The sequence below is a fragment of the Syngnathus acus genome, chromosome 10, assembly GCF_901709675.1.
Source record: "Syngnathus acus chromosome 10, fSynAcu1.2, whole genome shotgun sequence".
In the NCBI taxonomy this organism is placed as follows: domain Eukaryota; kingdom Metazoa; phylum Chordata; class Actinopteri; order Syngnathiformes; family Syngnathidae; genus Syngnathus; species Syngnathus acus.
In genome coordinates, this window is record NC_051095.1 from 18268287 (window position 1) to 18295827 (window position 27541).

The 27541-nt window shown below is 40.1% G+C and overlaps 5 protein-coding genes across 6 annotated transcripts; 4 read left to right on the forward strand and 1 right to left on the reverse strand.

The window, feature by feature from the left end:
* The first annotated feature begins 3212 nt into the window (after nucleotides 1–3212).
* On the forward strand, nucleotides 3213–7628 carry LOC119129091. The gene is made up of 5 exons (XM_037262131.1): nucleotides 3213–3364; nucleotides 4409–5185; nucleotides 6869–6997; nucleotides 7132–7294; nucleotides 7455–7628. The coding sequence occupies exons 2-5, from the start codon at nucleotides 4411–4413 to the stop codon at nucleotides 7507–7509; spliced, it is 1122 nt and encodes a 373-aa protein (XP_037118026.1). The 5' UTR covers nucleotides 3213–3364; nucleotides 4409–4410; the 3' UTR covers nucleotides 7510–7628.
* Nucleotides 7629–9611: 1983 nt separating this feature from the next.
* zgc:195212 (DUF4554 domain-containing protein) lies at nucleotides 9612–13704 on the forward strand. The gene is made up of 10 exons (XM_037262556.1): nucleotides 9612–9684; nucleotides 9765–9820; nucleotides 10121–10192; nucleotides 10573–10768; nucleotides 10909–11002; nucleotides 12581–12736; nucleotides 12823–12944; nucleotides 13034–13144; nucleotides 13218–13316; nucleotides 13398–13704. Exons 3-10 carry the CDS (start codon nucleotides 10167–10169, stop codon nucleotides 13431–13433), a joined length of 840 nt encoding a protein of 279 aa, XP_037118451.1. The 5' UTR covers nucleotides 9612–9684; nucleotides 9765–9820; nucleotides 10121–10166; the 3' UTR covers nucleotides 13434–13704.
* Nucleotides 13705–14463: 759 nt separating this feature from the next.
* pola2 (polymerase (DNA directed), alpha 2) lies at nucleotides 14464–19564 on the forward strand. The gene is made up of 18 exons (XM_037262399.1): nucleotides 14464–14804; nucleotides 14904–15028; nucleotides 15097–15182; nucleotides 15274–15331; nucleotides 15436–15545; nucleotides 15635–15834; nucleotides 16164–16252; nucleotides 16693–16845; nucleotides 17135–17197; nucleotides 17290–17341; nucleotides 17474–17592; nucleotides 17695–17733; nucleotides 17834–17907; nucleotides 18405–18507; nucleotides 18585–18691; nucleotides 19008–19064; nucleotides 19155–19281; nucleotides 19348–19564. The coding sequence occupies exons 1-18, from the start codon at nucleotides 14720–14722 to the stop codon at nucleotides 19498–19500; spliced, it is 1800 nt and encodes a 599-aa protein (XP_037118294.1). The 5' UTR covers nucleotides 14464–14719; the 3' UTR covers nucleotides 19501–19564.
* A 388-nt stretch (nucleotides 19565–19952) lies between these two features.
* Nucleotides 19953–23621, reverse strand: LOC119129327 (protein starmaker-like). The gene is made up of 11 exons (XM_037262487.1): nucleotides 23411–23621; nucleotides 23237–23293; nucleotides 22987–23140; nucleotides 22815–22898; nucleotides 22058–22145; nucleotides 21659–21976; nucleotides 21446–21581; nucleotides 20700–21302; nucleotides 20469–20615; nucleotides 20343–20389; nucleotides 19953–20269 (listed from the first exon to the last, which is right to left on the reverse strand). The coding sequence occupies exons 1-11, from the start codon at nucleotides 23515–23517 to the stop codon at nucleotides 20184–20186; spliced, it is 1827 nt and encodes a 608-aa protein (XP_037118382.1). The 5' UTR covers nucleotides 23518–23621; the 3' UTR covers nucleotides 19953–20183.
* Nucleotides 23622–24490: 869 nt separating this feature from the next.
* zdhhc24 (zinc finger DHHC-type containing 24) lies at nucleotides 24491–26219 on the forward strand. Of its 2 annotated transcripts, none has more exons than XM_037262395.1 (4): nucleotides 24491–24537; nucleotides 24740–25070; nucleotides 25284–25561; nucleotides 25740–26219. In XM_037262395.1, the coding sequence occupies exons 1-4, from the start codon at nucleotides 24531–24533 to the stop codon at nucleotides 26030–26032; spliced, it is 909 nt and encodes a 302-aa protein (XP_037118290.1). In that variant the 5' UTR covers nucleotides 24491–24530; the 3' UTR covers nucleotides 26033–26219. The 2 variants fall into 2 exon arrangements, with proteins under 2 accessions (XP_037118290.1, XP_037118291.1); XM_037262396.1 differs by having other exon boundaries at nucleotides 24498–24615.
* Nucleotides 26220–27541: the final 1322 nt, after the last annotated feature.

The window sequence follows — 27541 nt, forward strand, 5'->3', positions numbered from 1 at the left end:
TTCCTTTACACATGGTTTATTTGGCATTATCATACTTATGGACAATAAAAGAAAATGTCAGGGTTAGTTGTTGGGCCTTTGAGAGTGCCCTGAACAGTTTCGATGCACCGTGAAATAAAAGAAACGTGTATTTCCCCCCTAACAGATTTGTTTCCTCATCATTTCTATTTGACAGGTCAAATTGTTGTTGTTTTTTCCCAAAGATTTGTTGTTAGTCATATTTTTTTCAACGGGGTGTGTTCACTTTCTTTATTGGCTGTAGATTCTGTACTTCTGGAGGCATGATCATAATGTAACACTCTCGAGGGTGTTCAGTCATTTGCTGACTCCTGGTTTGCAGCATTATTATTTGCCATGCCTTGGTGCAAAATCAAAACCGTCATGACTTATGACTATGACTGATGTTCAAGATGAAATAAAATAAAAACCGCAGCGGGTGCCCATTCAACAAATTAGAAAATATCTCAAATTCAGCCAGGGACTTTTGGGCTTAACTGTGCTTCATTAAAATGATTTAGATGAGACACTGCGTTCAGCTGATCCTGACCGTTATTAAATCGTGAGTAGCATTAATTCAACACATCTTGTTGGAAATGGTTTCATAAATGGTTTCATCCTACAGTGTAGTTTCCAAGACTCTTTCATATTTTCCTTGATTCATCATCCCTCAAATATGATGAATTGATGAGTCATTAGATGGGGACGCAATATCATCATGTTTACATGTTACTATCCAATCACAGAGCTTTCGGTAAAAATGGGGATTGTAAAATCCTAAGAGAGGTGTGGGTAGAAGCGGAATCAGTATGTCTAACAAAATTCAGACATCATGAGGCCCCCACATTTCTCAGACAAGTCCTGAGAGGAACACAGTCAATGGGAATTTATTAGTTTGAACTTGCTCAGTGGGAGTGGTCAATATCTTGAATGTTGACGCATTGAGAAATAATTAAGGATCGTTTTCCATGACTATGTGATGAAAGTGTAACATCAGCTACAATCGCACAATGGTTAGGATGGCACAGTCTGTGCAACATGCTGCAACATGATGCAGTGGTGGGAGTGGAATTTTGCACTGGCAAGCTGAATTTTATTTGTAGTAGCATGACTCACTCTGGGTTCATTTATTCCTCGGGGGCCTTATAGCACCAAAACTTGTACAAAACATCAACGGGCTGGGTATTCCACTGACAGAGTAATCAACTCATATACATGATAAACACTCACTGGTTGGACATTGAGAATTTCGCTTAAGATCAAATGAAATTTGATCTGTACAGGGAACATCACATGGGCAAATCGTTGAAGACTAAACAACCATATCGGCTTTGGAATCTACATTGTCTCTATTGCACAACCTGACCAAAGAGATTTTGTCAAGTCAGGTATGCACACTTAAGCGTGAAAAATCTGCTTCAAACATTATCTTAGAGAATAATCAGTTTGTTTTGCAATGTTTGAATGGTATATGGAGATTTAGCCTGATGTGCTCTCTCTAAATTTTTTAGAAATGAAACAGCTATTGGACAAACCACAGTCATGGTCCTCATCTCGTCACTGCGCAACTTTTACGAGCTCTCTCATTCAAGTATTGTGAATTCGTCATCATGTTTGACGTGTCTTTACGGCATTTAGCACTTCCTCAAAGAGTATTCATCGATTACTAATTGACGACAGTGCATTTCCTAATGGAAAAAAGACACTGACTGACATTTTGCTACTTACAGGAAATTATCCAATTCCAAAAATATCCATTTCCAGCAAGAGTTGTGCCATCAACTATAGATTAAAAATTATGTGTGTATGTATATATATATGGACATATGTATATATAATTTTCAAAATAATAAATACTTCAGACTGTCCAGACGACTGATATGAGTCAAAGTGTGATAAGTCACACCAACGTGTACCATCCAGTTATATGTTTGTGAAACTTATCAGCGCCCGCATATCTGGACAGGATGGCGCAAGAGGCCCAGAGGAGAAATAAAGCCAACACTACCTGGAGATGTACAAAAACCATGTGTATTAAAGAGACTCTTCTACATTTTCATAAAAAGGTTTGGCTGTCAATTATAGAATGATGAAGCTTAAGTGCTTTACAACTAATAAAGAACATGGGACTTCCACGCAAATGCACTCCCACACCTTCAGTGACTCAAATGTAAGCAATATAAAATACAAAACTACAGAGTCATACAAATGTATTGTGTAGTTTTGTTGATCCGTTTTGTATCTTTCGCCTCAACTAAAATGCTTTCCATCTGTTCATAGTCATTCGTTGTGGTTTGACACAAATTCTCTCTTATCCGGTACATCTGGCCAATATATCCACATATACACACACAACTGTGAGGACATCTAAACACCACATTTTTTGGTGTCATGTGTAATGTGCAGCATGAATGTACAAGTCCGTGTACTGTCGTCTAATTTGGCCGAACTCTTCAAAGGGTTGTTTAAACTTTTCAATAATTTATTGTTACTTCATTTGCCACTATCAAATAGTCTTCACTTCATATGAACACGATTAGATTAAGGCAGGAAAGTTCACATTCTCACGATCTCATTTCGACGTTTGTTTTTACATAACGGTGAGCAGTAAAAAAAAATCCTCTATTTGAAGGAAAACAATGATGAGAGTGAAGGAATTTACTCAAGAAAGGGAATAGTTTTTTGTCTTTCACTCTTTTTCAAGAATAAGGAGAAAGAACCTGCAATCTTTGCCAGCTTTACCCCACAAAGGGCTTAGTCATTGTTCCACTAAACTCACAATGGGGACTTCAAGAGCTGGATGGAGACTATCAGAAATAAACATGCATGCATTCCTTACCCCCTACTCTCAAAAGCACACCATGATGCTGACTTTAACGCCCTATTTACCAGAACACCTGCATAGTTTGCCGGAAGTTTTTAACATAGCTTTTAGCTTAAATAATGAACAACAGCTGCAAAAGCACAGCACACACAACAAGTAATGGCCTCATTCATGCAGCAAACCAATTGGTATGCTGAGCGTTGAGCGAGCTGATGGTAACATCACAAGCACCGGTCCTGAAAACACATGTTCATATTAATTCCACTGAAGACAAATAAAAGTTTTAGCGCAGCTTGAAGCGCTATTGAGAAAGGCAGCATGGTTTAAAAGAGGGGGGTAAAAAAAAAAAGAGCAGAGGCAGCATGTGACAGAGAGACGGGGGGAGGGAGAGGCACTAAAGGGAGAAAAAGCGGGGATGTTGAGGAGGAGGAGGTAAAAGAGGAGGAGGGAAGTTTTTAGAAACTCACAGTGAGAACACAAAACAGCAAGCACACACGAGGAACAGCAAAGAAGACACTTGAAATATTCACCATCACCAAACAGGTACAGTACAGCAATTTACTTTTCTGTGTCCAAACTGCCAGGTCATGTAATGGTTTATCCTTTGTGATTGAGTTATCCGCATTGGTATTCAAAGAAGGCAATCATCTGGAACAGTTTTTGTTGCACAAGGGATTACCGTTAAGTTCCCACGGAAACCTCTGAGCTTGTCAAGGCATTCATTTGGTGAGACTCCAGTTGTTAGGCCCATATTGTCTTTTGTGGAGCTCAGGAATATTTTTCCTTGTGTACATTTCTCATAAAATAAATTCCACATTTTTCCAATTTCGGTAAAACATCAATTTACAAACTCAGGGGTGTTCGTTTTATCAACAGTAATTTCAAAAGAAAAACATGATGATTTTGTTTTTATGGTTCCTACTGTGTTTGCGGCATAATGCTCCATGCTGATTATTTTCTTCCTCTTTGAAGCATTACGAACATCATTTTCAAAATGGACACTTTACATTAGGTACACTTGCGCTTTCAAATGGGATGCACTGTGTAATGTGTCTAGTTATTTAGTATTATATTGTTCCTACTGTGTTTGAGACATTGTTCTTATTTTATGTTTTTGTTTCTCCGCATCATTTTCAAAATACACTTAACTTTAGGGACACTTGCATTGTCTAATGTGACTCCAACGCAAAAAAATAATAACGCTCGTCCTAAATCAAGCGAGTCTTATAAGTGTACCTAATGTAGCTGCTAAGTCTATACATTTTACCAAACATCAGAATTGCCTAATTTATTTATTTTCTTACTTTCTCAGAAAAGGAAAAAGCACAACAAATTCAACATACAAAAAGAGTGCGCATTACCATGACTCGGATTTCTTAAAATCTACACGGAAATAAAGAAAAAATACTTAGCAAGCACATTGGTATTTTTTTTATTGCTTGTGACAGTAAGGTAAAAATCACAGAGGCAATTCTAATTTATACTGAGGCTAACGATTTGACAGAATGACAGTTGTTTGAATTGGTCAGTACAGATTATTGTCATTGCAACATTATTCCCCATCATATTTATGATGTCTCTCAACAGACATGACATCACTACGTTGGAACCCAACTGTGCTTCTCCTTTTTCTGAGTGCCTGGCCTCGCCTTCACTCCCACCTCGTCGCTGATGCCGCTTCTACTTCTCCTCCCATCACGCATCGACGTTTCACATTTATTACTGGTCTAGGTGCAGATTACGATGAGGATTATGATGAAGTGGGTGACTCCGTCAGTAAACGTCCTCCAGAAGTATTCGCCACCACAAGGATGAAGTTCCTACAACGGGAGCTCTGCAAGTTTAACCCCTGCTTGGAAAATCAAGTGCCCTGTGCCAAGCTGTTGGCCGAGACTGGTTGCCTCTGCCCTGGCATCAGTGGGGTTGACCAGCCTCCTTACCCACCACGCTTACATGCAATGATGCCAATCCATAAGGGGGCTAACAGGGGCAAGGTTGAGGTCAAATGGTGCGCTCCAACTTCTGTGGTGACTCAATACAGAGTGGTGGTGGAAGGAAAAGACGGAAAAGCTATAGAGTTCGGGGAAGCTTCTCGACAAGGCTTGGTGGGCTCTTTGGAAGTTGGAACCAAGGTGTGTGTGGAGGCAGTTAACAAAGCAGGACACAGCATGCCCACAGAGTTTTCCTGCATGCGATATGACCCTTCCTCTTCATCAGACTATGAAGTGTTGGCAGGTATTATCGGAGGAGGGATTCTTCTCTTGCTTCTCATCTTAGGTGTGGTTGTCTGGAGGTGTTATAAGAACAGAAGCACAAAGAGAGACTCAGCTGATGGACTTGGAAATCCCTCATACAGCACAGAAGGTACATTGTGATCCAGACAGGACAATCATAGTAAGATTTAAACATATGGGGAAACAGTCCAAGAGAGGATTGTTTACCACATCAGGTAATGTGTAAATATAGATAGTAAATTATCAGCTGTTGTTTTTCTTTTTTAATTCTGTACCTTTTAGGGCTAGGACTACCTGTTTTTGCTGGCAATTGACTTATGTAGATATCTAGTAAAGTTGAATATTTTTGTGATCATGACTGAAACTTTGGTAATAAAATAATCATGTGTGGAAAATAACTGAATATTTTGCGTTTTGTTTTATGAGGCTAAAATGTTTTTCTTTCCTCAGCTTTGGAATTATTTGGTGTGAGATAACATTTAGGTAGATAAATTAATAAGAGAGACAACATTATTTTGATATTAATAACAAGTCAACACTTTTTTCAATAATATATCAGACCTCTTAAATTGTGACGGATTCTTATGATAGTCTGCTGATATAGTATATAGTAAGTAATCAGCCTTTATAAAGTAAAATCATAATTTTATACTGACTGTTTTCACTGCCTTTGTGGTTGTCCCATTTCTATATGTTACAGCTGCAGCTGTTGTAACATGCGCTATAAAATACATTTGTGTTGTATTATAATGTATGGTACTCCAACATTTTAAGACTTTTTTTTAATTTGTTTACGGGAGCACATTAAATCGTTGATATTATTGGTTGAGAATAGAATAAGTCCCGCCTCCTCTGGGAACACAGGGCAATGATTTGTCACAGAACAGCACGGAAAAGGTACGGTTATGGTCATAAGCGGAAGTGACGCAGAACATGTCGCGAGCCCTGCAGCTACCGCGAAATACACTTACTGCATTGAGGAGCGTGCAGAGGAGCGTATCTACAAGAATGGCGGGGACAGGTAAGTGAATACATAGTTCAACTATTTTCTTAGTCCACCGTGATTTTTGGTTTATTTCTTGAAACATCCTTTCATAGTTTTACGCTCAGTTTAGACACAACCGTGTGTATCGTATTAAAAAAACGAGACCTTAGCTGAGTGAAGTAAAGCCATGCTTATAGAAATACGATGTTTATTCATGTGTCACTTGGAGGACAAGCAGTGACTCAGCAAACCTCAAGCAGCAGGAGACTTAACCCGGAAGTTTGAAGGCTCTCCAAGCAGCAGCAACCCAATACAAACACAAAAATGTATTAAACGTAAACATTGGCATGCCTATGTAACAAACTACACGACAGTGACAGCGGGGTGATTAATTAATTTATCTATCTGCCTGTCTATCTACAAAACAATATTTTAAACTTTTATTCTTCACAGGTACTGTGAATCACAGGGGATCGCTGCCTTTACACTTAGAATGAATGAATACAATGTAAACAGTGATGACCAATCTTTTTTTAAACTGAGAGCACTGTCTGGCTCCTGATTGGTGCGAAGAGCTTACCAGTTTGATACAAACTTCTGAAATAACAAATTTGCTCAAACCACATTTAACTCATGATAGTCATTTATGTGACTACACCGATCATGTGAATGTTTTTGAAACTTGACTCCATGTTTGTAATCCGGTGTGAAATTCAATTTCTGTACTCAAGTTTGCACTCTGTAATTGTGTCCTATCATTTGGAGTCCGGCCTAAAAGAAAGCATTCAATATGACTGTAATTGTGTTGTATTTCTTTGTGCTTTACAGCCACTATGGATGTATCATATGATGATCTGAAAGCACTCATGGAAAAAGGACAAAACCTACTTCTTGTTGATGTCCGTACTCAGCAGGAAGTGGACAAGGGACACATACCTGGATCACTTCATATCCCAGGTCAGCCCGCCTCCTTCATTACGTGTACAGTAGTCAAAAACAGATATGCTGCTTAGTCTCGTTTGGAATGCTGTCATGCATGTCTTTCTCGCTTACATAAAATATTTGCATCTAATTTCACTCCAATAACCCAGTGGATGAAGTACAAGGTGCCTTTGGGTTGGAACCAGAAGCCTTCAAGGCCAAATACGGAGTCACCAAGCCGCCGTTGAACTCTTCAGAGTTGGTCTTTCACTGTCAGATGGGAAAACGAGGGGCAACAGCCACAACCAAAGCAAACCAACTTGGCTACTTGAAGTAAGACAATTATTTTGTGCTCATAAAGTACCTGGTGAAGTTGAGGCCTATTGGCTTTGGTTGTCTACATTTTTTATTTACTCTTGTTGCTTGGCAAATTGTATGCAGGTGCATTTGTTACTCACAGAGTCAGCACTGCTTTTGTGTTCCTGTGTTTCAGTGCACGTAATTACGCCGGAGGATACAAAGAGTGGTCTGAGAGGGGACGGAAGTGACTTATTGAAGGAGAATGTGGCCGCAGAATAAATTCACATTTTTGTGCTTATCTGTTGTATCCTGTTTTATTATCATTTACACTCCATGTTTTCAATAAAGAGTGGTATTTGCCCACTTGGGTTTGGCCATCATTGTCAATCCATTACACTAATAGATATATATTATGCTATATATAATTATTGTTCTTGTCATGTTGCAAAATTACAATACAATTTTATACAGTATATATCTTCTCGTCGAAGGAAGTCTAGTGTTGGTATAAAATATGAAAATAAAGCCATGCAGATGTTGTCAGGGCGATATCCTGATTTTTTTATTTTATGTATATAATGTAAGGATAATGTAAGAGTCTCAAATTGCGGTTCCTAAAGTCATGGCACCTGTGGCTGTCTCACACGACAAGATGCTGGAAAAAATAAAACAGGTAACTAATGTGTTTCGCAAACCAAACACACGTAATTCAAAACCAAAGTTTTCATTACCAGTGCTTTTGTGGAGAGCAGCCTTGAATGCTTACGACATTTTGCATTTTCCAACGCTAATTAGCATAGCAACACGTAGCATACTATACTTGCAGTCATAGAGAAGTATTCGTCAACCTTTTAGGCGCTACGGCTCTTCGTACTATTGGGAAAGAAAAGTACCTGTCAAGGGGCCCTTTTGGTCCTTTTCTGGGCCGAACCAGGATCTACACGCTCATACTGCACTGGTAAGTTCTTATTGACTTGTTTTAACCTGTTTAGATACGTTCTCGGCTACAGCTCATATTGCCAAAGAGACAAATAATTATAAAGCTAGTATGTACAAATAAAGGTTAGTAAATTATTAATGTTTCACTAAGAAATTAAAAACCGTGTCCGCTCTTTTGATGTACGTGTTAGTTATTTTAATGCCCTATCATCAAAACACGCTCGTCAACAATTTTTTTCTACGTTTTTTTTTAATTGGAGTTGCTAGTAAACTTTTCTCAAATAATTTTTGCCATAATTAGATCCTGCTCTCTCGGCCAGCTAGTAAATGACGTCATCATTGGATTATCTTTTTAAACACAGAGCGTGGTTAAAACTTTTTTATTCTGTTTCATAAATGTTCCTTAAGGTAACCCTTTAACAGAGATTACATAGCTTGTTTTGGAAGTGGAACCCTCCCAAAAATATCTTCAGAAGATTAGAAAAGGTTTATAGGGCTGCTGAAATAGGCTACAGCTTTGTCAAAAAGTGCAAATGCAGGATCAAAGGTCAGGAAGAAGATCCAAGTTTAAGCGACCTCTGGGACAAACAAGGAAGTGGAAGGCCGTCTTCAGCCAATGATTCTGGAAACAATGCTGGAGTCAAGGAATGTTCAGAGAAGACGAGAGAATCGCAATTGATGACATAACTGAATTTCTTGGAATGACCCACTGCAAATATTGTTTTTAATACGTTACACTTAAAAATCCCTAAAACTTGACATGGTGGAAAAAATGTAAGATATTTTTTAAATCAGCATCCAAAATAAGTTTAGGGACACATAAAACCTCTGATTAAAATTTGCTGTTGCAATTGTCTACAGCTACAATATTGCATATGTACGACCTTACTTTTAAATGGGATTGGTAGATTCGCCTACTTTAGAGCAAATATGTCCAGCAAGTAAGATTTTAAAGACTAATTAACTTTTAATTTCCTCACTTACAAAACAATGCATACCATATAGCCTGCAGTCATTCACGTCTGTTCTTGAGAGAGGAAAGCTAAACAAAGTCTAAATAAAGAATCTGACCCCCCACCCCATGGGGTGCAGTTGCAGCTGCAGGTTCCAAATGGAGAAGAATCCAACCGGAAACACTCCAAAATGGTATGTACACTCACGCACGCATATTATGTCACTTTGGGACAGTATTTATTTATTTATTTATTTTTTGCATTAGTCCTCACAGATGTAAAGTTTCCCCGCGCCGGACCTATTCCGGAGCCTGACCTAAAGGATCTGTGCGCTTTCACTGATGTGCACGGCTTCTTGAAATTAGTTCTTACCTTTCAGGTAAAAAGAACATTAATTGTTTACAAATAAGTACTTTTTTACTGTTTGGGACTCTATTTGCTGCACAGATAAAGGATTTTTTATGCTTTGGTCCAGAGTGGTCTACCCGTGTGAAAGCTTTTCTAAATTTATTTAGTCTGGCCAATGCAACGGTAGGTGTGGTGCTGCCTAGACATATTTTGACATTCTTGTATTCAAGTAGTCAAAGAAAATGATGACTCTGTTTTCATAGATCAGCGTGCAGCTGCGATGCAAATTTCCTCAGCAGACAATTCAGCAAGAATTTAGGTTTGTGCCATTTATTGTCTCTGTTATACTCTATACTGTAAGTCTGTCAGAAATTCTCGGAAACTATGTGTTATTGTTTCGTATGATCAGTTGAGTCAAACAATATGTAAAAATTTATTCATTAAGTTCAACTCTATTGTTTTCATCAATATTTGATCTTGCCATCTTCATTGCATTGCTTCGATTTGAAACTTCAGCAAAATTAATGCAAAAGCCAAGTGTCAGAAACCAACTAAATGTATTTTGCCTTTAAGCAACTGTTAGGACCAACTTGATAACATAATGCTGTTATTCTTACAGAGCGGGCTTCACAAGGAGACTTACATCTGCAGTGAAACCGTCGCTGATGTTGGATGTCACCTGTCGTTCCTTGTCAGTAACTGACGGTTCAGTTCTTGTCAAGAGGAATAAGCACAAATTTTGCCTTTCCGATCATGATAGTCCATTTTTTAGGTTCAGCAATAGATTTATTATTGTGCTTGTCGTCTGCAGTGGTGCGTAGCTCTACGAGGTCCTACTAATAATAGTTTTTTTTGCCTCTTTCTTGTATCTTGTAATAATGGTAATAATTTGACAATAATGAAATAATCTTGTAATGACATGACAGAGTTTTTGATGAAGCTGTATTATTGAGTTTTTAATGCACTACTAACTAACTAAACAATGCAAGAGGCTGAAAATATTATGCTCCCATGATCAAAAGTTATTTCAATGTTTGTTAAAGGTCTCCTTCCATCTCTTTGGCTTTAAAGCGCTGACAAGCCGGTGGAGAAAGGAAGGTGGTGTCCTGGAGGCCACCCTGTCTTGGGCAGCATGTTGCCTCTCAGCATCCCACCTGAGAGCATGGACAGCGGCCTGTACGGCAAACTCAACATGCAGCTCGTGACCCTGCTTTCACCTTGTGTGCTGCACTACCCCAACCTGAAAACCCTTCTTACACACGTGGAAGTATCCTTTCCTGTGGAGTGAATGGGTGACTGTGCCTCTTTACTTGAGCCTGGGGTTCGGTGCCTTGCTCAGGGTACCTCGACTGCAGTCACCAAGCCGACTAACAACACAACCCGCATCGTTTCTTAACTTGTGGTTAGGTGTTGGCTTACACCCCGACTAATGTTCCCATGACATTGCCCTTCGCCTTCTTCCGAAACCTCCCAGTTTATCTGGACTGCCGAGAATTGTCAGGTTAAAAGCAATTTTTACAAGGAACAGCATACACAGATGATGCGTCCTTTCCAGAACACGGCTGCATCTTGAAGTGATGTTTTGAAACATGAGTGAATTGTTGAACATAATGTCAGAGCTAAACGGTGTTTGTATTTGCCAAAGCGTGGGTGCGATCACTAAACTGGCTTGGGTTGACTTGTTAAAGCCTTAATAGAATACATGGGAATCATTTAAATCCAAGTATGTACCGGTAATTAAAATTTAACAGAATAATAGTTTCCACATTGGAAAGAATATACGTGCACTTCTCTCTATGTCACAACAGTGAAAGGCAGTTTATTATAAATTCTGCTTCTGTCTCATGCAAAAATCTGCAAAAAGATTAGGTTAATTCACTCTGCTTAGTATTTAGCAGGAGCAAAGTCGCAAGAAAACATGGGCGACTCTCTTTGGATTGGCTTGTTTTTCCCCTTTGCTGAACAAAAGATTTGTTCCAAGTTATTTTAACAAGCACAGGGTGCCTGTTTTGGTGCATAAAATTACTTCCAGGTTTGAGAAAGACTCCAGCTTGTGTTTAACTTTAAACTCGCTTTCTCTGAGTTATCCTGCATACTTGCCTCTGATTGAGGTATATCAACTAAAAATTGGGTCACATGAAATTATATGAATCATTATTTCTCGAAATGCTACGTACATTTATGAAGTTGGTTTTAGCATGTGTTCACATCTGGTTACGCTCACACAATGCGGTTAGAAAAAAAAGAGTTGTTTGTTTTGCTTTTGCCCTAAGCTTAAATCAAACTGCTCAAATGCCACAAGCTTGCGCTTGAGCTTTTATGACTACGTTTTAGATATTTGATATAATAGATATAAGATATTTGACTATACATTTTGCCTATTTTGTAAAATTACCTGTCATGTCAGCTAGTCACATGACTTGGGAATATTAACGGTCAGGTCCAATACTCATTCTTAACTTCGCTGAATGATATAGTACATGGCACAGTTGCATGCATTTGCAATACACCTTATTAAGCATTTTTCTAATGTTGATGATTGATCGTTGTGGTATTAAGAGGTGGATTATGCCAAGCAAGTCTCTACCAAAGGCTCAGGTACCAATTGTACCACCCCACCTCCACTGAAAGGTTACGTATATCTTGTCAAATGTATTCATTTCAATGGCAATCTGTCTTGCAATTTGAAAAATTAGTTTTCTGCAGCCTTCATCGGTTATTTAAAAGAAATCCCAATTTTTTCTGATGCATCCTATACGTACATTCCCCATAAAATAAATTGAACGTTGTGTCCATTGTGTAAATTTGAAATTGAACAGAATTGTCAGTCAATTTTACAACCGTGCCACTTTTAGTTGGAGTAGTTTTCATTCAATATTCATAAATTTCAGTGACACTGATAGTAACATGATATCTTGGCCTGATTCGAATGCACTTGTGGTTCATCTTTTTCTTGTAAAAAACACTGCAGGAGAGATACTTTAACACACTCCACAAAATAAACCTAATGCTCTAGCAGCAAATGTTCTGTGGACTTAAAGTGTGTGAACTAAGCCTCTGCTTCGGTCTTCCTCTACAGATCCTTCTGACAGCAGCATTGTGTACACTTTGGGGCACGAAACGTGCCAGGAGCCTGAGAAAAGGTTGCATCTGCTCCCCGTCCAACAGAAACTCTTGATGTTCCTCTTCCTGCAGCACACTGACCAGTTTGCTTCGCAGCTCTCAGATGTCATGGGTGAGAGATTGATGGAGAAAACCCAGGATTTTTAGTCACTCGTCTGCTGGGGAGAACTTGAGTTTGAGGATAAGTTGTCATTTTAGTCACTGATGCTTTAATTGAGCGCCACTTGGAGGACATTCTGAACAACAACAGGCAGGCGGTCACAGGAGTGCTGCACACGGAGTTAAGTAACATACTGAAGGCTCAAGATTGCAGACAGAAGGCAAGTAAAGGCTTCGACACGCACGCACGCAAGCACACACACACACCTGTCCGAGTGTGAGTAGTAAAAGTGTTATGGTGTGTGGAAAGGAGCAAGAGAAACTGCTTGCAGCAGCTGAGGTCATTCTCAGCGCATCTGTCAGTATTGTGAGCTGGAGCACCAACCTGACCTTCAGAAAAGCCTGCCTGAGTTGCATGCAGGTGACATTTTATTGCCCCGCATCCATTTCGATTTTCCCGAGGGCTACAGTCCATTCACTTACTGTATGTGTAGGTGATCAATACTCATGAACTTGCGGGCTCTCTCCACGAAGCCTTACTGAGAGTGATATCATGGAGATGTGTCCCCAGCAAAGGGTGCTACTCTGTTCAGGTACCTGGGATGCTTGTTCAGTTTGTATCGACTTTCATGTGATGAACTATTTGCTAATTTTCGTGTCTGTTTACCTGACAGGTTGAAGAATGTCTCGAAAGTGTCCATGAAACTTGAGCAGAAATTTAATCCTGTGTTTTTTTAAAGACGTTTGCTCATGGTTGAATTGTGTAGAAGCAATGGTTAAAATAACAGTTTATATACAGTCACACTATTGCTTTTTGCAAATATACTTGAAAAAGCCATGTAACTATAGTGGACAGTATACTATTGACAACCAATAGTGAATTGTCCACATTCATTAAAGGTTACTGTAACCCGAACCCATTCATGTGTATGCACATAAAAGATCAACTTGACCCAAATAAACTCTTGACTGGCTCATGAACTTGAACGCTATCATTTTTCACCGGTAAGCTTATCTTATGAGTGCAGAGCTGTGTTATTGCTTTCAACAACTTCAAACGAAACCAAACTGCCATGGTTGGCAATCACTAATTTCCAACCAAGATACGTACATACGAATAATGTACCGTGAAGCTCATCAAGAGTGCTGTGGGTAGATAACCAACTTCATTGGATATTTGTACAAGATATGTGATTGATTAATTGAAAATATGTCTGTGTATAGTGATGGGAAGAACAATTATTAGATACCAAAAGGTACAATAAATGTATCCACTTGTTACCAGAAGTCAGGCCTTCCAGCAAGTATCAATTGTCATCACCAAATGATTCCCGAGCGCGGCACCGCTGCCGCTCACTGCTCCCTTCTCCCCCAGGGGACGGATCAAAATCACACGGGGATGGATTAAATGCAGAGGACAAATTTCACCACACCCAGATATGTGTGTGTGACGATCATTGGGACTTTAACTTTAAACAGGCCCAGACTTCTCATGTATTAAATTGAGATGAGATTATAGTTTATTTCAGTATACTATTCAAAATTAATATTTTTGTTTGGTGGTGGTCTGTCACTTTTTTAATATAAAATTGGTGTCTCGTAAATGGAGCATGCACAAGCAAAAGAGGTGGTAACTTGAAAATGAATGTGTAATGTGCATTCCAAAACAGCAGAGGGCGGCTACGTGACCAATTTTCTGTTCATCCGCCGGGAATAAAAAAAGAAAAAAGAAAAACGGAAACGGAAGAAGCGTTCAGGCACATTTTCGCGGTAAAATGGAACGGGCGCTCTCCAGTGTTAAGTAAATCTCGTAATGGCAGCTGCCGTCGGAGTTAAAGCAATGTAGACTTTTCCTACCTTGAAGTTTATTTCCAAAGCTTGGACCCGTGCTATGACGTGCGATTCACGCAATTGCTAGCCGCTAAAGCAATACTGGACATCGAATTGTGCTCTGCGTTCGGTGTTGTTTTCCTCGTAGATAAGTCATTCAAGAACAATGTCACCGATAACATCAGAGGACTTGAAATCAGAACTCGAAATGTTCTGCATAACTTGTAATGATGACTCCGCCTTGGACAAAAGTAAGTAGCGATTTTAATATAATTCTTCTCCACTTTATTTTGTCTTTTTGCATTGACAATACCTTTCTCTGTGTTGTGTGTGGCTCTTGTGTCCCTAAGTGGTGGAGCAATGCATTTGCAATAGGATCCAGGCAGATGAGTGGGTTTTGGAGTGGGTTGCATACAGCACCACAAAAAATGGACTGTTGCTTTCTGTAGACACCTTGGACCAATTTGAATACGAAGTAAGAAACACTAAACCCATTTCATGTCTGACATTTTCCCCGCTCAAAGATGTTCATTGTTTTTGTAGGTGTTAAGCAAGAGGAATAAATCCAAGCAAAGCTTCAAAAGGGAAGAGCGAAACAGACCTAGAGACATTACCACAATACAGGACATGTATCCTTTATTAAAGTAACCATGAAATGATTTCAGACTGACCTGTCAAACTGAAAGGCCATGTGTCACAGACCTTGACTTCTCCCTTCAGAATAAAAGCTGAAGAAGAGGAGGATAATCTCCTGGACTGCTACTCTACTCCTGCAAAGGTTAGTTGATACTTTAGTGTTTTGCTCTTCAAGTTGTTTATGTGATAGATACGTCCACTTTGTGTCTTAGCATACACGCCCTGAATTTGTGCACTTGTGTGCAGGGCTCTCAGAAACGGGTGCTAACCACTCCAGAAAATCCTCACTCAAAGAGGAGCTCAGCCTTGTTGACCAGTCCCGGCGTACTGCTGTCTCCTGCCTGCTTTTCTCCCGGGTATTCTGCCATAAACGTTCACATTCAAAAAGTACAAACTCTAAATTTGAGTCGACAGAAACTGATTTTTGTTGCCATCGTTTGTGCAGCGCCACTCCTTCTCAGAAATACAGCCAACGTGGAGGCAAAGGAGAAGTGATGGTCTCGTTCGGAGCTGTGCAGGGTACACGTTGGGCTGGCAGGAAGGCTTCTGGTGCTGAGGTACAACTGGAGCTGCTGGAAAGGGCTGAGGAAACCCTGCATTCCAGCTACAAGTACATGTTCCAGAGACTGCGTGACATTCGCAATGGTGAGGGAAGGGAAATGAAAGGAAGACCTAACAGGGTTAAATTTGTCAAACCCTACTGTCAATTTTATTTTTTGCATAATGTGCAAACCTTCAATAGATTTTCGATTTAAAAAAAAAAAAAAAAAAACATCAGCTTGAAACAGTAGTTGATGAGTTATTTAATATTTTTCTTACACTGGCTCTTGTACATTTGTAACCTTAGCAAATACATTCAATCCGCAATAGAGGCTGAATATGTTTAAGTGCCACTTTACACACTGTTGCATCTTCTGTCTTATTCGACAACATTGTATTTGCATAAACCAATTGTTGTTTGTGTGTTTCTAAAGTATTGACTGAGAAGATTGAAGAGCTGGGAGAACAGCTCCAGTCCCACTTCAACATTGAAGAGTTTTCTCCTGTCTCACTGCCAGAACAGGTGCAGCATACTAACAAGCATATCTATCGTGGAATTTTCATTTTGTGAATGTTACAGCCTGTTTATATTTGCTCTGTGTTTCTTTCTTCCTTATTCCATTCTTCTTATTACACCAAAGTACAGATAAGCGGTATGGAAAATGGATGGAACCACTATTTTAACGCTGATTATGTGGAGCCATCGTTTACATTCTTCAACTTAGATTGTCCCAATGCTTTCAGCCTCTCACTGATAATTATTCTCGGATATCTGTAGTCCTACATAAAAGCGGACTACTTTTGTTTTGATTCAAAATAGGACAAGCCTTCACAGTGCCCAAACATCGTTTTTTTTATTTTTTAATATTGAACTGCCCACTCTTGCATCACTAACCTGTACAAATGTAAATGTTGTGGTACATCATGGGTGGTACGCTCATGTTGAGTTTATCCATTATGTAGGACTGCATGTCAGTTTTGGGCCAGGTGTGCTGCGACAGTAACGGCAAGTTGAACGCGCAGTCTGTGTTGTTGGAAGCGGGGCCAGAGCAAGGTGGTCAGCAAGTACATCTGGACCTGTCAGAGCTCCAGGAGTACTCCCTGTTTCCGGGCCAGGTGAGTTCAGTGAAAGCTCCTCTAAAGGGCTTATTTCATAGTTGAAGCACCTTGCCCACTTCGTGGCTGTGGTTACTGATGAACAAACTGTGGTGGTTTCTCCTTTACCTGTGCGCTGAGACTGTGTGCAACAGGCTATATGGGCCACCTAAAGTAACAGAGTGTGCCATGGAAGCTGGGCTGAAGACTCAGCCAGCATCCGACCGAGAGCTCTCACACCAATAATTCTGATCTGCTCAGTGGAAACACGCGCTCCTACCCTTTTCAAAACATTTTCCATTCTCTCCAGGTGGTGGCGATGGAAGGAATGAATACCACAGGAGGGAAATTGGTGGTTTCTAAACTCTATGAGGTCAGATTTAAAAGACATCATCCAGGTCATTGTTTTGGAACCAGATCTTGTCTCCAGTAATTTGTTTGGATCATGCTGATGTTTTTTTGCAGGGAATTCCACTTCCCTTCTACTCATCAGCTGGTAAAATGGAGTCAGATGAAGGTAGGGAAGGATGCCTTATCTATCAGTTGCTCTGCTGTTTACATAATGAATCTCGGCCACTTGTTTCACCTTAGGCAGGAATCAAAATCGAAATGTTTGTAATTTTCTGTCGTAATCTCGTGCAATTCCCAGAGCCGGTCAATGTGCTTGTCGCTTGTGGACCTTACACCCCTTCTGACAGCCTCAACTTTGAACCTCTTCTGGACCTGATCCACGTCATTGGGCGGGATCGTCCTGATGTCTGCATACTGGTAAATTCTCTTTCAACCGAGCGATAGCACTTGCATGTCTGCAAAATTCTGACTGTCCATTTATAACATGAGTGACCATTATATCCGTATTTTATTCTGCAGCTGGGTCCTTTTGTTGACTCCAAACACGAACACATTGAGGTACGCTCACCGCTAGAGGTCATTCTGCATCATCAAAACTACAAAACCAAAATGTGTCTGCTTACATCAGTCACATCAAATTCTCTATTTCTTCAAGCAGAAATCCCAGGTGACTGAGCCTTTTGAAGCCATTTTCTCGAGATGCATCGAAAGCATTGTGGAAGGCACAAAATCGTATGTTTCACTATCCTTTTCCGCGCAACATAGGAAACTTTTGAAACAAAGTCCATTTGGCTTAAAATAGCTTGTTGAAGTGCAGTTGATAGCACATTTACTTCATAGATGACAGCTGTACTCGAGCCCTCCTGTGTTGGAGTTTGCATTTGAATCCGTCTGTTTTTGTGAGTTGTCTCCAGGTTATGGAAGGCCTCAGATGAGTCTCAGAAAGTCCTTAATATAAATCCCAATTAAATGAAATTAGAGGTCCTATGCAACATACACCCCCCCCCCCCCCCCCCACACACACACACACACAAAGTGCCAAATGGTAGAATTCTAGCACTTATAAAGTAGGAGCCCTCACACAATCCTTTATTTGTCCCACGGTGACAAACACTTTAGAGCATCAAAGTACACAGTTTGAAGTGGATATGGCAAAATATTTAATCATATTCCTGATGATTGGCATTCAGTCTTTAAGATATTTCCCGATGCTTGTTTTCCTTTGGCAGTGTCGGTTGTCGCCTGGTGTTTGTTCCTTCCCAGAGAGACGTCCATCATCATTACATCTACCCGCAGCCTCCCTTCACCCTGCCCAACCTCAGCAAGAACCCAGTCAGATACTTTTTTTTTTTTTTTTTTAAAAGTAATTTCTGGCTAGACAAACCTAAAAACATTTTTCATCCCTGCAGCGTGTGACCCTGGTTTCTGATCCTTGCACGTTGCTGATTGACGGTGTGACCTTTGGCTTGACCTCTACTGACATCCTGTTCCATTTGGGGGCAGAAGAGATCAGCTGGTGAGAAGGCAGTAGTGGACAAATAGCAGTAATTTTGGGCCACATTTGGACACTTTTACCACTGCTTTTAAAACATGGATTGTTGGGTCATCTTGAGTACACCACACACACACACACACACACACACTAGAGACTATGGAGTCTCATGTTTTCAAAATACAAGGTGTTAAAAATCAGGAGACCAAGTATGCCACGATAACACTCATCCATCCTGCCTTTACAAGCTGAACACAATGAGAATTAAATTAAATTATTGGACTTTGTCTATTGTGTGCTAATCTCCTATTTAGCCTTTTGTTCTCAATTTGTGCTGCAGTGGCGCTGGATCGGACAGATTTTCCCGGATTCTGAAGCACATACTGACCCAGAGAAGGTAGGCTGGGAAAAGGGAAAAAGTTTTCAAAAGCTCTATCGTCCTTATGTTACATCAGTGTTCAACCCCCCACCACCCTCTGCCCCTCAGTTACTACCCGCTGTACCCACCTGTTGAGGATGTGAACATGGACTATGAAAAGTTTCAGAGCTTTGGTCAGCTGCCACTCACACCGGACGTTCTCGTCATTCCATCTGAGCTGCGCTACTTTGTTAAGGTACAGAATGACCATATCAGATCCCCGCCTTTCATCTATTAATGTGTATTCATCCAAACTCTGCAGGATGTCATTGGCTGTGTTTGTGTCAATCCCGGACGCCTGACCAAAGGCCATGTGGGCGGGACTTATGGAAGGCTGCTGATTCAGCGTGCCGCCTCAATAGTTGACGACAGAAGAGTCAGCTGCTGTTTGGCGGCTCAGGTGGTTAAAATTTGACTGTAATAAGGACTAATAAAGCAAATGTACCCACCAGAGGCCAGTTTCAAACCAACCAGGTCTCTCTCTCTCTCGCTCTCTCGCTCTCTCGCTCTCTCGCTCTCTCGCTCTCTATCTATCTATCTATCTATCTATCTATATATATAGATATATCTCTATATAGAGATGTGTATATATATATATATCGCTCTCTCTCTCTCTTATATATATCTCTCTCTCTTATATCTCTCTCTCTCATATATATATATATATATATATATATATATACATACACATACACACACACACACAGCTGGGCAGGGTTGTCTGATCATCTTTATACAGACTATGGTGTTTTTACCAGCCAGCAGCAATAAATCAAAATTGCTACCTGTGTGAGTTTTTGTATGTGTAATGTTAATATAGGTTACATGTACAACATCGATAATTGACCAAACACTGGTGTTTATTTTAATATTTTGGTCTCAGTGGAAGGGGGGGGGGGTGAGCATACTACTACTACGACTAGTACATATTGCCCCTATAACATCAATTAAAACAAAACATAATTATACATGTATAATTTTACAAAAATGGACGATGCCACTTCCTTGCATAGCAACAAAAAAACGAGTATCACACACTTTTTAGGTAGGCACGCTCCTTGTAGGAAAAGGTACTACAGACAAAATAAATAATAGCTATCAGTCATAAAAATGGTCAAACTCATCAGAGTCGCCTTGCTGATCCGTGTGTGTTTCTCCTCGGAAAATCTCCACATTGCAAATCACTGGAAAGCAAAGAAAACCTGAATGGACATCCACAAAAGTCAAGTTTGCATTTTTGTTTGCTCTTCTTGATACCTTTTGGGGTTGTACAATTGCGTTTGACTGTTTCCGTGTCTTTTTCTCTGTAAAATAAAATATGGAGTTGTATTAATTTAACAAGTAATGCTTTTTACACTTCTCCACCTCTTCTTCTTGACTTACTCTCTTGTCTGAGGATGAGGTGCTAGGAGATTCTCAATGTCATCATCTCCAGGGTCACTTGAGTCCTCATCAGATGTTGCTGTTGTGGCTCCCTCGTTGCCATCGTCATCTTCAGAAGCCTCTTGCGGGGTGAAGTGCACCCTGGGCCTGAAAGCACATCAATTGTGTTCACTTCCATAATATATGGAGAAACCAACTGAATCTGTCCAACTTCATAAATTCAAAATCCACTTGTTCTGTTGAGGTGAGATGATGACGTCATCTGAATCTCTCTCTGCTTGCTCCTCTTCATCCGACTCGTCCTCACTTTGATCATCATGCTCTTCCTCATCCTGCAACAAAGCCGAATCCTGCTCTTTATTCTGCCTCTTCAGCTTTTCTGAAACGTCGTCACTTCCTCGGTCTTTGTCAGACTCATTCTCCCGCTCATTTTCTGGTGGCACCTCTTCATCATCGCTGTCCCCCTCCATATCACTCTCTTCTTTCTCATCACTTTTGCTGTCTGCCTCCTTGTCTTCTTCCCGTCCTTGATTGTCTTTCTTTCCTCCGACTGTGTCGCTTCCACCACTCGACTCCTCAGACCGGGATGGTGAATTGCCCCTGCTGCTATCTGACTGTCTCAAAAGACTCTGACTCACTTCATGTTCACTTTGGGTTCCGCTGATAGAACGGGTCTTTGAGCTTTCTCGCTCTCGTGTCTCGTTATGGGTCGTCATCGGTAATCCAGCTAGTGCCGTGATGTTCCTCCTCATTTTGCTGCTGGTGCTGCCTTTGTGTGATGATGCTTCACTCTCAGATGTCTTTGCCCCTACAGATGAAGAAGTCCTCGATGATCTGATTTGAAAAAGCAAGAAGTAAAATGCTATTTCATTCAAGTGCGCTCCATTTATTTTGACCGGAGGTTCTCACTGGAAATGACAATGCGGTAGAATAGGATTGTTTAAGTCTGTAAACAATCATTTTAAAACAAGTCTTACTTCTGCGAACTTCTTCTGTTTTTCTCTGAGGTGTTTCTTTTCTTCTTCTTGTCACACTTCATCCGTCCGCACACACTGCTGCTGCTGCTGCTGGTGTTGTCACCTCTGTTTTCAACATGCTCACTGGACAGGCGGACTATTTAACAAAGAATGACAAGCACATTAGGACACAAAAATACTGTACACGCACAAAGAGCTATTTTCTATTCACACCTGGTTTAAAATCTAGTTCCTGAGATAAATGAACGCTCATCCTCCTCGAGAAGCTGCTTGTCTCTGCGTCCTCCGCGGAGGACCGGGGTCCGTCCGCCTGATCGAGAGCCCATCCTGGTGCATTTTGTGGTGGGGTGGAAACGAGATGCTGGAGTTGGAAGCCCTGAGGACATGGAAGTAAAGTCGATGGGAATATAGAAGTTGCCATGGTCTGGTCTGAATGGGAATGAGAAGGAGAGTCCATGAAGGATGGATAAGAACCCCCTTGGCCATTGTATGCTTGTGTCACAGCATCTTTCTGTGGCTCTCTGCCGTGACCTATGCAAAAATATCGTACATGTTGTTAATGACAGGGAGACTGATGTACAGTGCACCACGTCCATTTTCTATTGCACTTACTATGTGAATATAAAGCTTTCCCAACAGAAGATGTGGACCCATATTCTTCTTGTCTTTTTAGACACATCTTCATATACTCTGCCATCATCTGGTGGAGAGAAATGCAGTATAGTATTATTATTATGATCACATTAATTAAAACACATTTAATATGATGAACAGCAAAAAGTGTATGTCTGGCCTCTTCACATCAGTAGTCACTGAATCTGTGATGTCCTGTTTGGCTGCTTTGTCATGCAAGAATTGATTCTGTATGTCCCTTCATAACAAAACAATTTCGCCACGCAACAGGGTAGCTTGATCTACCTCACTGCCTCTGTTTTTATTCATATTATTATTTAATTATTCATCTGCTCTGCCCTATGTTTACTTGTCTTATTGTCTTATTGAGTTGCTCCCCAATTTTGTTGTATCTCACCATACAATGACAATAAAGTTTCTTATCTTATTATCTTATCTTACCTTATCTTATATTGAGATATTTATTGGAGATGCAGTGAGACAGTACAGTTTTTTATAGAGTAAAAAGAACAAAGCAAAAATGACAGAAAAGACTAAATCATAGGGGTTGGATTTGATCTAGATTGCCAGCAGCCTGTGACTAAGATGTGACAGGGCAGGTTGTGGTTTTATATGTAGATATTTTTCTATTTCAATTTCTTTTTTTATGAACTGTTAAGGTTTGCTAGATTTGCTGCGTTTTGTTCAGGGGCAGATATAGAAAGGTCAACAATATGTTAATGTTAAAGATGATTACCGTTTTGTGATGAATTTGTGATTTCTCTTTCTGTTGTTTCTGTCTGCAGGGATAGCTCTCCACAAGAAACTGATCATACTCCATCTATTGGAATCAAGCGGGTGATGAGCAGGATTGTACATTCAAAAGAAAGATAAAGCCTCTTTGATGGTTAGCGGCCATGTTTCTCTACCCGAATCGACTTCATGGCAGCGGTGGCGGCCATCATTTCTTTCAGTGTGTCTTGAGCCGTGTCAAACTTTTGCATCAGCTCCTGGTTATGATGTCGGGCGGCGCTCTCTCTGTCCTTCAGCTCCTGCCAACGTTGTTGCAGACGTATGGTATGACTAAAAAGAACATGTAAAGACAATTAAAAGAACAAGAAAATAACTTATTTCTCCACATGTGTGCAACAATACTAAGAATAAAGTTCAGATACTTACAGCATTTGGTGTCTCTGAGATGAAAAATCATATTGTAATGCAATTGGCTTTTGGGTACTGGATATTGAAAACATAGAACAACACTATGAATCATTAGTTTGGAACTTATACTATTGCACAGAAAAATAAATAAATAAGAGCCCACATCTGTCACCCCTGGGACAATGATCTTACCTTCTTTTGTGCATATTTCCTCTCAAATTTCTATAAATGCTGAAAGTGTTTACATTTGGTCTATTCAGATGACCAACTGACATTAAAGTCTCCTCAGATGCAGCCATGGCTGCAGATTTGCAAAGGCTGTTGAGATTAAGGTCACTTTGGGGTGGGACCAGAGGCAGGAAATCCTCTTTGAATTCAGATCATTTGCATATACAAGCACATTACCTTTGATTCATTTGATTCATTTGCATAACCATAAAAATAACTACCTAACTAAAGTTCTGAAGTCTTAGTGTATGTATGTATGTACACTACCGTTCAAAAGTTTGGGGTCACAAAATTGTTTGGGTGACCCCAAACTTTTGAACGGTAGTGTATATTTATTTAGATAATTATTTATAGATTATATATATAATCTTCTGTGTAAAAAATCTTATAATATATATGTATACTTATATTCATAGATTTTTTATAATCTTATACAAATATAAGATATAATTTATAATATTTAATTCATAATATTTTATTATAATAATATTTACACTAGCGTACGGTAGTGTATGTATGTATGTATGTATGTATGTATGTATGTATGTATGTATGTATGTGTGTATGTATATATACATACATATATGTACGTAAGTACGTGCGCGTGCGTGCGTGTTTGTGCATGTATATGGATGGATGTTAATTTAATTTAATTTAATTTAATTTAATTTGTGCATCGGTACATATTCCAGGCTGGAGGAAAGGAAAATGCACCCGGCCGTTCCAACACAGTTGTATTTTTAGAAAACACCAATCGTCGAAACTTCCGGGTTTGTTTAGGGGAAGAAATGTATAACCATATACATATATATATATATATATATATATATATATATATATATATATATATATATATATATATATATATATGTATATATTATGTATATATAAATGTTTACAATAGGCATGATGTGGTTTTATTGACTCACATAAACAATAAAATGCACCAAACCTTAGAAGTTTGTTATCTAAAAGGGGCGTTAATTTCCCAAGCTGCTGTTATACAGATAATACATTATAAATACATTTAATATTTACCTACCGGAAGGCAGCCAAACGCGCACGGATGTGACGTCACCCAACTATGGGAGGTACGCAAAAATAGTATCTAATAACATTGTTATGCCTTATCTATGTCGTTACAATAAATCGGAGCCAACACACATCAGGTAATGTAACACCTTTCAAGTTTTCCCTCGTTACTTAACAGAGTAACAGAGTAGTTTGTTGGCTGTCAAAGCTTGCTAGCTTCCACGGCGCGTCTCTCAAATCAGTTTTATCGCTTTGTTGCAGTCTTTGGACTAGCAGGAACAGGAGACATGACGAGCTATGCAGCCATCGTGTTTCGCAAGGTGGAGAAGACGTGCCACTATCTTCCTGTGATCTTAAACACCTTCTTGGTCTTCTCCATTACCGGGGAGGTGAGCTACTTGGTGCTGGTTGAGGCTCCACTGCAGGTTGAGCAGAAGAGGACGGAGTGGTCCTCGCGGTGGAAATCCGTGCACCTGCTGGCCCAATACTTTATGTTTTGCAACATTTGTTGGAACGCCTTGCTATTTGTCCGAACCAGCCCCAGCATCAAAGGCGTGTTCCTCGGAGGGGATAGTGTGGGACAGGGATGGAGGTGAGCAGGTTTTGTTGTTGTTTTTAACATATATTCAGGTCAATGAAATTAAACGGACCTGACAGTTCTGACATTGTTATTGCTGCTGTTGTGTTTCTGTTGCCCAAAACTAGGTTGTTTACTGATTTGGTGCCATCACTACTGTGAATTGTCTCAACACTGTCATCTATGTTGTGACCTTTAAGAATGATCCTTGTCTTTTTACAAAATCAGGTTCTGTTACGCATGTGAGACGCACACGCCGCCACGCTGTTCCCACTGCTACGACTGCAAGGTGTGCGTGCTGCGGCGGGACCACCACTGCGTGTTCTTTGGGCAATGCGTGGGCTTCCGCAACTACCGTTACTTCCTGAGCTGCTTGCTGTTCATGTGGTCGGGGTTGCTGTACGCCACGCTAATGAACGCTGAGGTCTTCATCGTCATTCTGAAAGAAGGCGTGACTCTGCACAGCGTCCTGCTGCTGCTGATACCCTGGATTATGCTGATTTCAGGTAATTCATTTATAATGTGGTACTTTGACTTATGAGTGACCTGAGTTTATTTATTTTTTATGTGATGCTTGGGCCATTTAGAGACATAAGGGAATATTAAAGTTGAGGTGGTTTCAGCGAGTGTAGGGTGGGCGCAATCCTGAATCATAGTCATGGTAATGTCCCTCTTTCCCACCAGGTCAGGTCTCGGCGCGTGCCTTCGCTTTCGCCTTCATTGCCGACACATGCGTCGTGGGCTTCCTGTTGGTCTCTGCCTTCTTCTTCTTCCACCTCTTCCTGCTTTTCCGGGGACAAACCACAAGAGAGTGGTTCTCGTCTCGCCGCCCCTACAACCTCGGACTCCTGGGCAACTTGCGTCACACTTTTGGCAGTTGCTGGTACCTTTGTTGGCTCTGCCCACTTATCCCGTCACCTCTACCTGGAGATGGGATACACTTTCAGGTGACGGGATCACTCGAACCTACACGATAATAACACCTGAGCAAAGACATCACTGAATGACTTTTGTAAAGGCTGGACTCTTAAAAGGTTCCCTCAGTAAAACATTGTTTCCCAAACAGGAGTACTCAGCACTGAAATATTTCACTGAATATGTGTGTTAATAATGATTACTGTTTATGTTATGGTTTTATGACTATTGCCATTGCCCTCAAACACTCATTATCATGTCATTATCACTTAGGACTAATGGTAGTAGCAGACTGCCAAAAATATATTCCATGTATGCAGTTAGTGTATCGAGTCCTCAATTAGTGAAACACTACCATCCTAAACCATTCAATGTTTTTGTAATGGGTCATTTAGAGAACATAACTGGGGAAAATCAGACCAAGGGTGTAACTTGCGAAGGACTCCATAACAATTATTTCATACGGCATGGCTTACTTTACCAGAGAATGATGAACATAAGCCCGTGGCACCACAAAAGTGACTAATTGACTATCCATCAGCTCTTACTGCACCGGTTGCCTTATTAAGACCCTTTTAAAAAGAAAATTCCCCCCTGTGGTAAATCAGTTATTGTGTCTTCTGCCAATAACTTCTTTTACAGCCAAAAATATTTTTTCTCAATATTCTACAGGTATTCTCTACATTGTGTTAAAACATTTGCTGTTGATTTGTATATTTGACCATGCTGAATTAAATAGCGTCCAGATGATTTCATGTGACCATCTTTGGCTGCAGTATTTTATATTATACAATTTTGTGAGTAAAATTGGTTCTGAGATTCACAAGTGTTCGTGAACTGAAGTGAGTCATTTTGCTAAGCCTCTTAAAATTATCGTTGTACGTTGCCAATTAAAATGTATATTTACAAGTGGGCAAAGGCATTAGCAATTTGTTGATTTTGCGTCACGGGGGATTGAGTAGCATTTTTCTTTTATAACCCAACTGGTACTTTATTGTCGAACCCTAAAAGAATCCATCACACTCTGGCGTGGCTAACCATCAAATCTGGGGGAAAAAAGGAAGAAAAGTGTGGTAAGTGTTTGTTGTACAGAAGATATTAGCATTTGACTTGAAAGAAATTAATTTCGTGACAGTTTGGTTAAGTATTGGTAAATTGCGTACTTTTCACGTGATGTTTAAATCCCTCACTTTTAATATAGTCGCTAGTGCTAGCTAGATAAACTAAACTATATTATTGTGGTTTTACTTCTAGCAGTTTGGCATTTTCCAGTCAATAGGTTTCACAATGAACACTCTTTATTTGATCACAAATTGGTTGCATTATTATTTTTGTCCTGCTCAATATTTGTAGGACGCAACAGATGATCCAGCACGTGGAAGCACAGGCCTGCAGGTTACCACTGGGGGGAGACCTCGATGTAAAGCAGTCCACTGAAATTAAGCTACAAGTACTGGTAGGTTACGACGTGCATAACTGTGTGCTGTTTCTGCCTATGGAGCGTTTGCAAATCCCTACCTGCAGAGTTATTACATTTTCCTTTGAATTCTGCATATTTGAAACACTCTTTC